We start from the raw sequence: 14,744 nt of genomic DNA on the forward strand, positions 1-14,744 counted from the left end.
GCACTTTGTCTTGTTGATATATTGTGCTTTACCATGGAATTTTGAATGCAAAAAATATTGTCATCTTGCTAAAAATTTATTGGCAAAATATCCTGTAAATATGTGAAAACTAAAGCAGCGCACATTGTGATGTTAGCATTTCAATTGTTCAATTCACACACCTTATGTTGTTTTTGAATTTTTATTTTTGGTTACTTAATTAAATGACTGATAATATTTTTTTATTAGTGAATCAAAATTAATTAGCATCAAATCAAAATTAACTAGTATCAAATCAATGAATCAACTCATTTTTTCTTCTCTCACTTTTTGGATCATCTTTCTGAAAGTGGACTATAATGATGAATTTTGTGAGTATGAAATTAAATATAATGGACTTATATCTATTACTCCGTCTATTATATAATAAGTGTTGTCTTATGTTATTTTATATAAATAAAAAAAATTAATAAATAGATAAAAGATAATAGTAATTTTATAAAATTAATCTTATAATTCATCTTGTTTAATTATAAGCGATGTAACAATCATTATTTTTAAAAATTATTACGAAGGGCATATATGAAAGAAGTAATTGGTATTATATTGAAAAATTAATATGACACTTATTTTAAATTTTATTTTATTTTTTCAATACTAAAAGAAATGTTACATACAGTGACATATAAAAAGTATTATTATAGATATAATATATGTATATATATATATATGATATAACTACATATAATTATAATGTTAATTTTGAATGAAATTTAATAACATATTTTATGTATCTCTATAGTCTATATTTATATTTTTTTAATAATATAATAATATATATTATATTTATTATAAAGGTAAATAATTTTTAGTGAGAAAATGCCAATTTTCCTATAACCAAAAACAACACTTCAATTATTCCACCTTCCATTATTTTGAGTTTTTTAGTTATTTATGCGTGAGAACAGAAAAGCAAGTGGGATTTGGGTGCGTATTCTATTATATCCAACCCCGTTTCCATTGCATATAATTCATTGTACTTGATGTATTAAAATTCAAAACCACCCACTAATGAGAAAAAACATGCAAAATAAAGCGTTGTGATATTTGAGATAAAGCAAAACCCAAAATTATGCTTTATAGAAAAACAAAAAAGCAACCAATTAGGAAAAGTGGTAAAAACAAAGGCCTTGATGCTTTCTATACCCATACTAGTTAATTGAATTGTCCCACAAAAGGATGGATGGTAGTTAATTAACAAAGCTGTTCTTTCCTGTCATGTAACCATCTCCACCTGTGGTAAAAAAAATGAAAAATAAAAAATAAAAAAAAACATACCAAAAGCATTAGAAAGTAATCAAATTGGCCATCTTCGTAGTTGTGCACAATTTATTTTTACCATTCAGATTTGTATAAAGTTTCCACAATCCCATGTAATAAAAGTAATACCCAATGAGAACAGTTTTTTCTTTATAACTATTTTATTATGTAAAATATTCACTAAATTTCTCAATTACTAATCTCTACCAATAAAAAAATTTAACTAGTTAATTTTAATGATAAAAAATCTTTAATTTGATACCACTTGAAATAAAATTACAATAACGACATTAAAGATTAAACTGAAATCTTTATGCATTTATTTCAACCTGTAAGTCAACTTTATAGTGTTTAATAAATACTCGTTATCTATTTAAAAGTTTTTAAACATTCATCGGTTAAAAGTCATCCTTTGAGTAAATATTTAAATAATTATTATAAAAATTAACATATTTATCCTATATAATAATTTGTAATTGAATAAATATAAAAACAAAATTACATTATGTTCGGGTGATTGCATATAATATTTATTCTTTGAAATATTTTTAGGCATAAAAAGTGTTGTATACTTTTTATTTTATATAATGATTTTTTATACATTTGAACTTCTCATGAAAGCAAGGTCATGAATGACAAATATACTTAAGTAAAGCAACTTGTCTTTGATATATTGTGCTTTACCATGGAATCTTGAATGCAAAAAATATTGCCATCTTGCTAAAATTTTATTGGCTAAATATTCGTGAGTATTTGCTGCAGAATAGTCATTTTGCAAATATGTGAAAACTAAAGGGCACATTATGATGCTAACATTTCAATTGTTCAATTCACACTCTTTATCGTTGTTTTTGAATTTTGATTTTTTTTTGTTACTTAATTAAATGAATGTTGATATTTTTTATTAGTGACTCAAAATTAATTAGCATCAAATATCATACTTGATTTTTCTTCTCCCATATTTTGGATCATCTTTTTGAACATATATCTATTAATTCATCTACAATATAATAAATATCGTCCTATATTATTTTACATAAATGAAAAAAAAAAGATAAAAATAATAATAATTTTATAAAATTAATCTTGTAATTAATCTTTTTTATTATAAATGACATAACATAATAATCACCTTCTAAAAAAATTATTACCAGGATATATATGAAAAAAAAAAGATAACTAGTACTACATATAAAAATTAACATGACATACTTATTTTAATTTATTTTTTTTTCGAACACAACACTTATAATGGAATGAAATTTTTTTATTTTTATAATAGTTAACTTTTTAAAGTTGTTCAAATGTATAAGGTGTTCCTAAAAATTCATATATGTCAAAAGAATGGAACTTAATATGCATGTTGATTGCTAAGTTAAGTCACTTACTGTAATATATATATATATATATATATATATATATATATATATAACACGTTCACCATCACTTATATAGGATCAAAATCTTCTGTCTCCAACTCCTCTCCTCAAATCTTGTCCCTCTAATCACAAAATGTCATATCATTATTTTTAATTTTAATTTTAATTTTTAAAAAATGTAACTGGTTATGATTTGTTGTTGGAATGTTGGGCAGTTCAACCCCTGTTTTTATCTACTTTAAAGACACTTCTTGGGGTGTTCATGTCCTCAAGTCTCTCCTAACAAGCGTGGTCCTTCACTGCATCTCCCACCTGCAAAAATACGCACCCATTAATAACACCTCCGTAATAATATGTCTTTTAACATAACACAAGAATGACAGAAGAAATGGAACTACTAGGAAGAGAAGAGTAACTTGAACATAAATGGTGTATGATGTGCAGTGGCTTTGAGAAGATAATTTGTGGCCCAACGAATGACTTCTCTTGCATTCTACAACTCACCCTTTATGACCCCACCAAACTCAACAACACTCCACTAAAGCATGATGGTGGTGAAGGTCATGGAAAAAAGTCATGTTGAACTGCCCAACATTCCAACAACAAATCGTAACTGGCTACATTTTTTAAAAATCAAAATTAAAATTAAAAATAATGATGTGACATTTTGTGATTGGAGAGACTGGGTTTGAGGACAGGAGTTAGAGACAGGAGATTTTGATCCACTTATACATCACAAACACCCATCTGACAATTTTTTTCTACTTTTCTTTTTATCACATTATATTATTATATTTATATTTCTCTCTCTTTTTTCTCTTTAATGTGTCAGTGTTCAAATGCATCTTTGGCCGTTAAACTACAGCAAAACCAATGTATTACTGAACCCAAAAGCATTTGACAGCATTGAATGCTTCGTCACACTATGTCGCTTTCAATCTCTTTTTTCTAATTCAGAATGCAATGCCCCAATTAGTTAGTATTGTTGATTTGATGTTGAAGTTTATCCGTAGTGATTAACTAGCAGTGATCTTATTATACATAGATATAAGAAGTCTCCATTACTTGGAAGCCAGGATCCTTTGAATATACAAGATATGACATTTGTCTTGCACAATGGAAACCATATAAAGAATAGAACTTCATACAAATATGAAATAATCACATTTCCATTAACAAATAGAAATAGAAGAATTACTATTGGAAAATTTATCAATTTTGCAGGCTGAGAACCAAGAGTGAACTCATGAGGGTTGAATTCCTTATTTTGTCTCGGCCTGTTCCATGTGTATATGAATGGCAATTATTCTTAGCCTTGGTGCAAGAATTGTGGTACTTATGGTTCTACCTGTACTTGAAAGAACAAATGTCTAATTAAGTTGACGATGGCATGGACTTGTTCTCCAAGAATGACCTAAAAAGAATAAATGCTTGACGAGGCCTATGAAGAGGAACCTCATGTCCAGCTCCTCTTACAGTAACCAATGTCAACCCATTATAAACTTGACTCCACCCACCAACCTTCACACGAGAACAAAATCTTAGCTAACATGTAATACCATGACAGAAAAAAATTATCACATGTTTTTTACTCATATCAAAGTGAAAGTAGCACCAACCTTGCCATTATCATACCAAGGGTACCAATTGGTGATGGTAGGTAGCTTCAAGGCGTCAATTGAATATCGAGTAGCAGTCACTGGAACCACAGCATCAGTGTCCCCACTGCAGCCAAAGGTTCAGACCAAAAAAATATGGCAGAATTTAATATTTTTATTTTTATGTAAGGTTAAAAATGAACAAACAATACAAAAAATTGACTTTAATGATTATACACTGACCATTATCAAGTAATCACATATTATGATATGTAAGACTTTCAAGTAGTTTGATAAAAAAACAATAAATTTATTATATATAATGATTTCTGATTGAACCATAGTATAATAAAAAATTACTCTATTGATGCATAGATTATTTTCTAAAAAGTTTAGGCTATGAAAAAAAATCTAATAAAGAATTTGTATCACAAAATCACGTTTTTTGAAAAATTAACGGGTATGTCATGTTGTCTGACATGAATTATCTTCCACAAGCCTGAGGCAGCTACTCCTTGTTAAATCTACCTTGCCATCACTAATTGCGTACACAGCAGAATCTTCAAAAACTTCACCCACAACATGACATGCCTAATCCGTAGTTGTATTATTAAAGGATTGTTGTGAAGGAAAAAAATAAAATCTTGAGTATAAAAAAAAATACTTCAAAGATTATTTTAATCAGTTAGATTTTAAAATATATAAAGGCCTAAAAAAAATCATTGTTATTCTAGACATGTCTCAAAAGACAGAACTTAAACAAAATACTGACTGTACTGTTAGTATTGTTTTTAATAGAAATTGGAATTTAACCATTAACTATTGTTGATTTTAGATACTGAAATAAAAGCAGTTGTTAAGTTACCAAGATAAAATACCGATTTTAATTTTGATTGAATAACAAATATCAATACTACAAGTCTTGTCCCTTTTCGAGTTCCCATATGCTAGAGGAACCTCTTTATATTGCAAACAGTCAAACGACTCAACCCTTGTTGGATAACATTGGAGAGATGTTCATCATGGACTAGACTATTCTTCAATGAAATAAGTAGAGAACTACAATAACAAGGTTTTAAGTTCATGGGTTTTCCATTTATATGGTCCTTAGTTTTTCCATTCTTTCTTAATAAGGTGCATCTTTCCCTTGCACTAGATTCCTAACTTGGTTGTGATTGCTGTCGTATTCCTTTATAATTTCCTCTAAGATATTGTGTAGTGTCGTTCAAGAAGCAACAACAACAACAAAGCTTTATCATTAAGTGAGTGTTAGATTTTGGACTTCCTTTCAATATGGAGAATAGGCTCCAATTGTGTAAGTTCATTGTGTTCACTTAACCAAGTGGAGAGAAGTCAAGTCAAGATAGAGAGAGTGACTCGTTTTGAGAGAAAACAACAACAAAATACAAAGATAAGAGAAGAGAGAAAGTTTCATTGTTCAGGTCACATATCCATCAAACAGCGTTTGTTGAATTGCAACTAGAGATTCGTTCACCGTTGGATCAGATTGATTTTTAGACAGCAAGTTCATACAACATGGCGTTTTGTATTCAACGGTTGAATTGTTGAAAGGTGGTATGGAGTGAGAGGAATGTGTTTTGCAGTAACAACTCTATTTTTTAGATTTTTCATCTTCTTATTTCTCATTTTTAAGCAATTGTATTTGGTTTGTTTTGACTAATTGTAGACACAAAAGTAGGAGTAAGTCTAGGTTTTGATACAAGAATGTTGAGTATCACTTTTGTGACAAACTAGGCCATATATAGAGGAATTGGTGGAAGGAGAATAAAGATAAGAGTAAGTAGAGAGAGATCATGATGATAGTGATCGTGTTACCTCCGCTACCAGTGATAATCGTGTTATTCTATGTTATTTTGATACAATTAATCTTGTATTCAATGAGAGCAAGTGGTGCTAGACTACATGTTACAGGCATGAAGAAGTTCTTCACATCTTAAACTCTAGGCATTTTGGTGTTTTGAAGATGGATAATGATGGTGTGTCCAAAATGATTAGTGTTTGTGATGTTTGCTTACAAACCAACATGGAAATGTAGTTGTTGCTTAGAGAAGTTAAGCATGCTCCAAATGTTCATTTTGATTTGACTTTTGTGTAGGTGCTTGATGATAATGGTTATGATAATCACTTTGGTTCTAGAAAATGGAGACTTACCAAAGGTAACTTGATCGTGGCCAAAGAGGAGAGAAATTATAAGCTTTACTGGACAAAAGCATTGGTTGCTAAACATAGTGCGAATGTTGTATATATGGAGGCATCTTTGTGGCATTGAAGGCTTGGTCATATCATTGAAAAGGAGCTAAATTGTTTAGCTAAAAAAGATGTACCTAAGGGATTGAAGAATGCAAAATTGGAGAAATGTTTTCATTGCATGGTTGGTAAGCATATTAGAGTATCCTTCAAGAAGCATCCTCCTTCTAGGAAATTTGAGTTGCTTGAATTGTGCATTCAAATATTTGTAGTCTTTTGAAGATAAAATCTTTTGGCGGTGCACTTTATTTTGTTACTTTTATTAATGAATGTTCCAAGAAACTTTGGGTCTATACTTTGAAGACAAAAGACCCAGTGATTTTTGGGGTGAAGCACTATACACATAGGTGCATGTTAAGGATCTCAATCCTGTTGTTGCTTTGATTAGTGAAGTGCCAAATAAAATTTGGTTTGGCAAGAATGTCAAGTATGATCACTTGAGAGTTTTTTATTGTAAGGCATTTGTGCATGTTCTAAAGGATAAGAGATCCAAGTTGGATGCAAAAATGAGACAATGTATCTTCGTTGGCTATGTTGAGGATGAGTTTGGTTACAAATTTTATGATCTTGTTGAGAAGAAGCTTATTAGAAGTCATGATGTGAAATTTGTGGAAGACCAAACCATTAAAGACATAGATAAGGTGGAAAGGTCTACACCCAAGGGAGATAATGGTGTGCCTAATGTTGATCTAATTGATTGCCTATTCATAATCTGAATACTGATGTTCAGAATGGTGAACTACATGACTATGTTGGTGAGCAACGATTTGGAGATGAGGTAAATGTTCCTATTGATGATGTTGAAGAAGATGAACATGAGATGTCATAGGATGAAAGTCTTGGTGATACACCTGAGTCATCACTAATCCAAGTTAGGAGGTCTACTAGGCAAAGACATTTGTCTATATGGTACTTCTTTTATGAGTATAGATCATGACAGATGAAGGAGAACCTAAGTGCTTTGGAGAGGCAATGAAAAGTGAAGACAAACAAAAGTGGTTGGATGCTATGAATAACGAGATGAAATCCTTGCACGATAATCACACTTTTATTTGGTGAAGTTTCCTAAGGGTAATAAAAGAGTCTTGGATAATAGCTGGATCCTTAGAGTGAAACATGAAAGTAATTTTACATCTCCAAGGTATTAAGTTAGATTAGTGGTAAAAGGTTTTAGTCAATGAAAAGCTGTTGATTCTAATGAAATTATTGGTTTGGCGATTATCTCCACACAATTGTGACGGGAATATTTGTTGGATTTTGAGCTCCCTTCCTATGTGAAATAGGCCCAAATTGTGTAAATTTATATGTATCACTTAAACAAGTGGAAAGGGGTCAGATCAGGGTAGAGAGAGCGACTTATTTTCAAAGAAAACAACAATAAAATATAGAGGGAAAAGAAAAAAGAAAGTTTCATTGCTCAAGTCACATGTCCACCAGATAACATTTATTAAATTGCAATTGGAGATTCACTCACTGTTAAATCAGACTAATATTTTTTACAACAAGCTCGTACAATGTGACATTTCGTATTCAACAGTTGAATAATCGAAAAAAGGTCTGGAGAAGGAGAATCATGTTTCATGATAACAGTGTTCTTTTTAGATTTTTCATCTTCTTATTTCTCATTTGTGAACAATTGTGTTTGGTTTGTTATGACTAATTATAAGCACTATTTGATGCATTCTTTGGAGACTCTCTTGTACCATTTGTTAATCATTGTGAATTTTTCTTTGCTCCAAACAACTTGTAATTTACCCTTACCTTAAGAAAATTTTCAAGTTATAAGTTTTTTTGTCTCTTGTGCATTTGTGTTATTTATCTTTGCTTTATTTTGTTAGTACTCTTTGTTGCTTCTTGCAAATAAGGAGATTTAATATCTACACGTTATTACTTTTTTTTATTGAGTTGTTATTATTATGTTACACTTTCCCCGTCAGTGAGGTTAGCTATAGAAATTACACGATACATTTCAACGGGTTAAAAATCAAAGCTTTAGGAATATTATTTATCATAAGATTTTCTTTAATGACTTTCTCCAAAGTCCTTATCTCCCAATCTACCTTTTCCCAAGACTAAAAAGCTACTAGCATCTCTTGTGGCCTTCTTTGTATGTGTCCAAATCACCTTAACCAATTTTATTTTTTTTGTTATTTTTTCCTTAATCGGTGCTATACCAATTTTTTTTTAATATATAATCATTTTGTATTATATCCCTTCTTGTGTGACTACATATCATCTTATCATTCTAAATTTTTCCTACTCTCACCTTTCTCTCATGTAGTGTCCTTAAAACTCAGCATTCACCGCCAACAGTATAGCCGAATATGTAGAAGACATACCAAAATTTTCTAGAACTGGCACCTATATTATTTATCTCTTTGTAAACTTTAAGTAGATTTCACTCAATAAGATATATAATAGAATGCTTTCCTATTAATTTTTAACTATGCAAAATCCATTAGTAACATCAGAATAGCCAAATAACTGAAACACTTCACCTCACACAATAATAGTAGCAAGGGGAGATAAAAAGAAAATGCAGGTACCTGTAAACCCATATTCGGAGGCTAGCATTAATAAGTTCTTGATATATAGGAAGCATAGATAATGGAGAATCAGTCCAATAGTTCCCGACAATATCACTGTTGAGAAAAACATTTTAAATCAAAATTATAATAGATAATAGAATAGGACTCAAGAAAACATCTCAAAAATTGCATAAAAATAATACCTGCATGCCTTCCATGCATAAGGAATCCCAGTTACATTGGCATGAAGTGCCTTCTGAACTTCTGGACGGTTGAAATACACATCAGAATACCTTTCAGTACATGGATCATATGCTCGAGACATCCATGGCTGAGTTTGGAAGCCAAACACAAGAGGGAAAGAAAAACCAAGAAAAAAAAATCAATGAAATATGCATGAATACCAGTCAAGGAAATACTATTGATTTTGTAATCAGAAAACTCCATAGTATTCTCACATTCATTTTCACCTTCCGAACTTTTACCTCAAGAAGATTTCAGAAGCTTGTTAACCTCTTCAATAACATTCTTGAGGAGATAATATTGATAGAAACTTCTCAAGAAGCAATATAAGTAAAAGAAATTGAAGCTAATTTTTCAATTGAAAGTACACTATTCTAGTTTGACAACTACAATGCAATGGAAGGGCTTGCAATTAGACATGGTAAATTGAACAAGTGGCAACAGAAGCTCACATAGCGACCCTTCAAACCGCGTCTGAGTGATGCTGTATTGTTACAAGGCTGTGTATAGATGCTATATGGATCAATGTTTCCCTGCTCATCAACTGCAACTTTGAGAGCCTGCATGCATTGCACTGGTGGATGCAGGGAGGACCCAAAATCGCAGGCAGTTTTTAGCATCTTATAAGTGGAATCTGAAACCAAACCATGGGTCCACCAATATTCAAATGTGCCAACATAATCATGATAATCATCGGTAACAGCATTCCCAACCTTATAGCAATCAGAGAAAAATCAAATCCATTATATGATTTTAACAAGGTAGTAGTAAAAGATTAAAAAATTCACAACTATTTCATGAATCTTACAGTCTCACCATAAATCCCTTAAAATTTATAACCGGATTCTTGATTCCCTTATTTTTCTGGTGAACAATTTGAGCCAACTGAGGAACATAGTGACCTGAAAAATATTTCAAGGAAATTCAATCGATGATTCCGCTACCAAAATCCTTAGTAAGAAAACTAACATATTAAACATAGAATCACCTGCATAACTTTCTCCAGCAATGTAGAATTCTCTATGCTTATACTGAGGAAACCTTTCAAACCAATTAACAAGAAAAGTGTATGCATCTTCAGCTGCAAATTCAGATCCCGGATACTCATAAGCATGTCAAAATCGCAATTCACAAACCAAACCATTGTTGCTAAGGCTAAACCAAACAAAACTGTCATTAAGAGGAAACCCTGCATCAGAAAGTACACTACCCTCACAAATGTTACAACAACATTACCTGTTTTCTGGTCACCAAATGTATATAGATCGGTTGTTTTATTGGCATATGAAAAACCAACACCAGCAGGAGAATCAAGGAATAGTATATTTGCCACTGCAATACCCCAAAACAAACAAATAAAGATAAAAACGTGTGAAAAAATAACAACTCAACAACAGCAACAACAATTGGGGATGGGAATAATTTGACTTACAATTGTTCCAAGCATAAGGATTCAAGTAAAGTGACTTGCCATCAGGCCTAATGTGAAAAGGGCCAATTTCCTCGGAAGCACCATAAGCAATAGAGGAACATCCGGGGCCACCATTAAGCCACAACACTAATGGTCTTGACCTTGGTCCACGCCTCACTGGTGCCTCAACCAACCAGTAAAACAGTGCTCTCCCACCATTCACATTCACATAGCCAGAATACTGAGCAAACCCCACATTCTTAGGCTGTCCTGGCAGCTGAGTGATTCTATCTCTCCTTTGATCCTCAACGGGGGAAGCCAAAGAAACCGCCCCACAAATGGACAAAAGCAAAACAAGACAGAATCTTGGAGAATAACCCATCATGATTCTGTCAAACCCGAGATATAAACCGAGTAAAGGTACTAAAATAATTCTGGGTTGCCTACCCTTTTTAGATGCTTACTCCAAAACCATATAAAAGAATAATGACAGAACCAATGCTACAAAGAGTCAAAGTCAAAACACAAATCCCAACACAGTGATAGAAAAGATCTAGACTTCAATGCCAAGATTTGAAGGCGTTCACTCAACCAAAGCCAGGTGCAGAAGAGCATCTACTGGTCCAAAATCAGATTTAGATGAAGAGAGAGAGATATAGTGGTGTCATTTGAAGGACAGAAGAAAACAACAAAGAGAGAGATAGAGAAAGAGAAACACATTGTATAAAGCTGGCAATGTATTTATAAGGGAGTTCCAATGATTGTAATAATGAGTTGTAGCAATTAATTTAGCACCATGCATTCGGTCGTCAACTTAATCATCAATGCTTTGAATTTTCTTCGCTCTCTCTGTTTACTGCTTATGCACTGCAACACAAGTTGACCGAAGGTTGAATGCGCACATGGGAGTTTCCATCTTTGAGGCTGAGATACACGCTTTTTATTTTTTTATTATTTTTTTTGGGAAGTGTAACATCTCTTTAAGGAGGTTTTAATAACTCATCGCTGAATAAATTGTCTTATTCAACGTGACTATGAAATTATCACTGTCACCATTGATGGTAGTTTCGATTTGCGACTGAATGTATTTTCCATAGATGTAATAAATACTCTGTCTAGTAGAACTCTTTAAGTTGTTTGATTTTTTTAAGTACTGTTTATTTTTTAAAAGAATTAATTTAAAATGTTTATCGTATTAATTTTTTTTTAACAGAAAATATCTTTCATTAAGGTTATATATGTCTTAATTCAAGACGTAATTGGTGGGTTGAGGTTTTATTAATGTTAAACATGGTTTTGAAAAGAAAAAAATTGAGACATATTTAAGTAATCGATTCTTACAAAAGAAGTGGAAATTGTAAATGGTGTGTATGAACGTGCTGTATAGGATTTGATTATTGGGAAATAATGGTGTGATTGTGAGAGTAGATCCAAGAACGAAAACAGGTAAATATTCATATGATCATATCTACAAATATCGGTTCAAGAAGGGTAAATCTGAGAAGAAGAAAAACTAAGTGTAATTTTTGTGGGCCTAACTTAATTATTCCTTCTGCTCCTTGGTCTGATCTGGATGTGCCATGCAAGTTTGAACCTAATGACCAGATCTAAAATAATTTAATAATTTTTTTAAATACATTAAAAAAATTATACTGATCTCGTTAAGGTATACCTCTCCTGTTATTTATTTATTTATTTAAGTGATAAATATAATTCTTTATATAAAATTATATTATTTATACATTATTAAAAAATAAAAAACTATAAATACAAGTGTCAATAATTAAATAAAATTTAACTTTTTACTCAATTTTAATTTTTAAGTTATATTTTAAATATCATAAGTGTTAGAATTTAAATATAATAATTTTAAATTATTATTTTTAAAATTAATAGAACAATAAAAAAATTTACAAAAAAGGCAATGTATTATCTATAATTCATAAATAAAAGATAGATATTAATATGATTGAAAGAATATAAATTAATTTTTATTTTATTTTAACACGTTACTGCAATAGAGGTAAATAATTCTTAAAATTTAAAGAAAAGATGTGTATCATGTAAATAAATATGAGAAAAGATGAGCATAATTTTTTCTAAAAATAAACTTAGAAAGATAAATTAGTGACCAATGAAACATAAATTTATTATTATTAGTAGTATTATTAAACCGACACACAACTAAATTTTAAGCTTAACCGGTGTGAAATTTAAATTTTAAGAGCGGTTGTATTTAATAGTAATACAAAATTATACATGTCACTAGAGTGACTAGACTGAACACATCTCTCTCATATAACGTCACTACTACATACTTTGATAGTAACAGCTAACAAGTAATAAATCATAAATGTATTGTTCAGTAGGTTAAAAAAACAAACTCTTATTAATAAGGCTTTGTTTGGATTTGAAGATGGAAAAGGGAGAGTGGAAAAGGAAAGATTTGAAGGGAAAATGAGTGGAAAGTGAGGTTATTTGGATTAAGGGAAAGTGAGTGGAAAGTGTAGAGAAAGTTTGTGAAAGTTTGTGAGTGAATTGATTGAGGTGATAAATAAAAATAAATTTTTTAATTAATAATTGTGTAAGATTACTATTTTACCCTTAAGTTAAAAAAGTTTATAATTATTATAATTAAAAAATAAATATATAAATTTTAATTTAAAAAATTATAAAATATTAAAAATAATTTAATTTAAATATTTACTTTAAATTTAATAATAGATAAAAATTAAAAATTTAATAAATAAATATGATTTATACTTTTACCCTTAGATTAAAATGAGTATAATATTATTTATTATAAATAATAATAATTACAATAAAATTATATTAATAAGTATAATTTTTAAAAAAATAATAAATAATGATAAGAATAAAAATAAATATTAAAAAAATAATAAGAATCATAATAAATAATAATGATGCTAATTATAATAAATAATATTAATATTAATAAAAATAAAAAATATTATTATTTTAATTTTATAAACAGGTATTATTTTTTTATATTTTTACTTTTTGATATTAATATTTAAATAATAGGATTTTCTTAATATAAAAAAATTGTATAATATAAATAAACAAACTTTAATATATATAAAAGTGAAAAAATAAAAATATTAATATTTAATTTATATATATAAATTAAATATTAAATATTAAATATATATATATATATTAAATATTTAAAAAATATATATATAAATTAAATATTAAATATTAAATATATATATATATTAAATATTTAACATATATATATATATATATATATAAAATAATAATATTTAATATATATATTATATATTAAATATTAATATTTTATATATATATACGATTATGTTATATGTATAACATATAACAATCGATTATGTTATATGTTATACATAACATAATCGATTATGTTATATGTTATACATATAACATAATCGATTATGCCGTGTATATATACACAGCATAATCGATTATGCTGATTATGCTGTGTATATATATACAGCATAATCGATTATGTGGCCAAGCATAATCGATTATGCAAGACTACATAATCGATTATGGCCTTGCATAATCGATTATGTAACCTTGCATAATCGATTATGTTTCCTTTGTATATGCTTCCTCTACTGCATGGCACACTACGCATGCATGCGAAGGGGCATTTTCGGGTTTTTATAAATCCTACGTGGCTTTCTTCTGCTTTCTTCGCTTTTGTGCGAGGACGAGAATCACGCTTCTCCCCCCTTTTCTTCGCCTTTTCGTCGTCACAAATCACCGGAAACGAACAACAAGTTTCTTCGCCTTTCTTTGCTCGTGAACAGTAAATCCATGGAAACAAACACTACCTAAGTGTTTTCAGAAGAACTATAACATATAATAAAAGAATGTATATCAATCAATAACATTTAATAAAAGAAGCATTCTAATGATACACGTGTCAATAAAAGAATAATTGATAAAATTAATTAATATAAAAAATAATTATGAGTAAAGAATTAATATGAAAAATAATTAATACAAAAAT

At 29.5% G+C, this 14,744-nt stretch overlaps 1 protein-coding gene across 1 annotated transcript; it reads right to left on the reverse strand.

Moving 5' to 3' along the window:
* Nucleotides 1-3,720: 3,720 nt before the first annotated feature.
* On the reverse strand, nt 3,721-11,619 carry LOC109815987 (serine carboxypeptidase-like 27). Its single transcript, XM_020380831.3, has 9 exons — nt 10,748-11,619; nt 10,552-10,647; nt 10,304-10,396; nt 10,132-10,217; nt 9,768-10,028; nt 9,276-9,403; nt 9,091-9,186; nt 4,298-4,403; nt 3,721-4,199 (listed from the first exon to the last, which is right to left on the reverse strand). The coding sequence occupies exons 1-9, from the start codon at nt 11,109-11,111 to the stop codon at nt 4,053-4,055; spliced, it is 1,377 nt and encodes a 458-aa protein (XP_020236420.1). The 5' UTR covers nt 11,112-11,619; the 3' UTR covers nt 3,721-4,052.
* Nucleotides 11,620-14,744: the final 3,125 nt, after the last annotated feature.

This window comes from Cajanus cajan, chromosome 7 (assembly GCF_000230855.2).
Source record: "Cajanus cajan strain Asha chromosome 7, NIPB_CcT2T_4, whole genome shotgun sequence".
Lineage (NCBI taxonomy): Eukaryota > Viridiplantae > Streptophyta > Magnoliopsida > Fabales > Fabaceae > Cajanus > Cajanus cajan.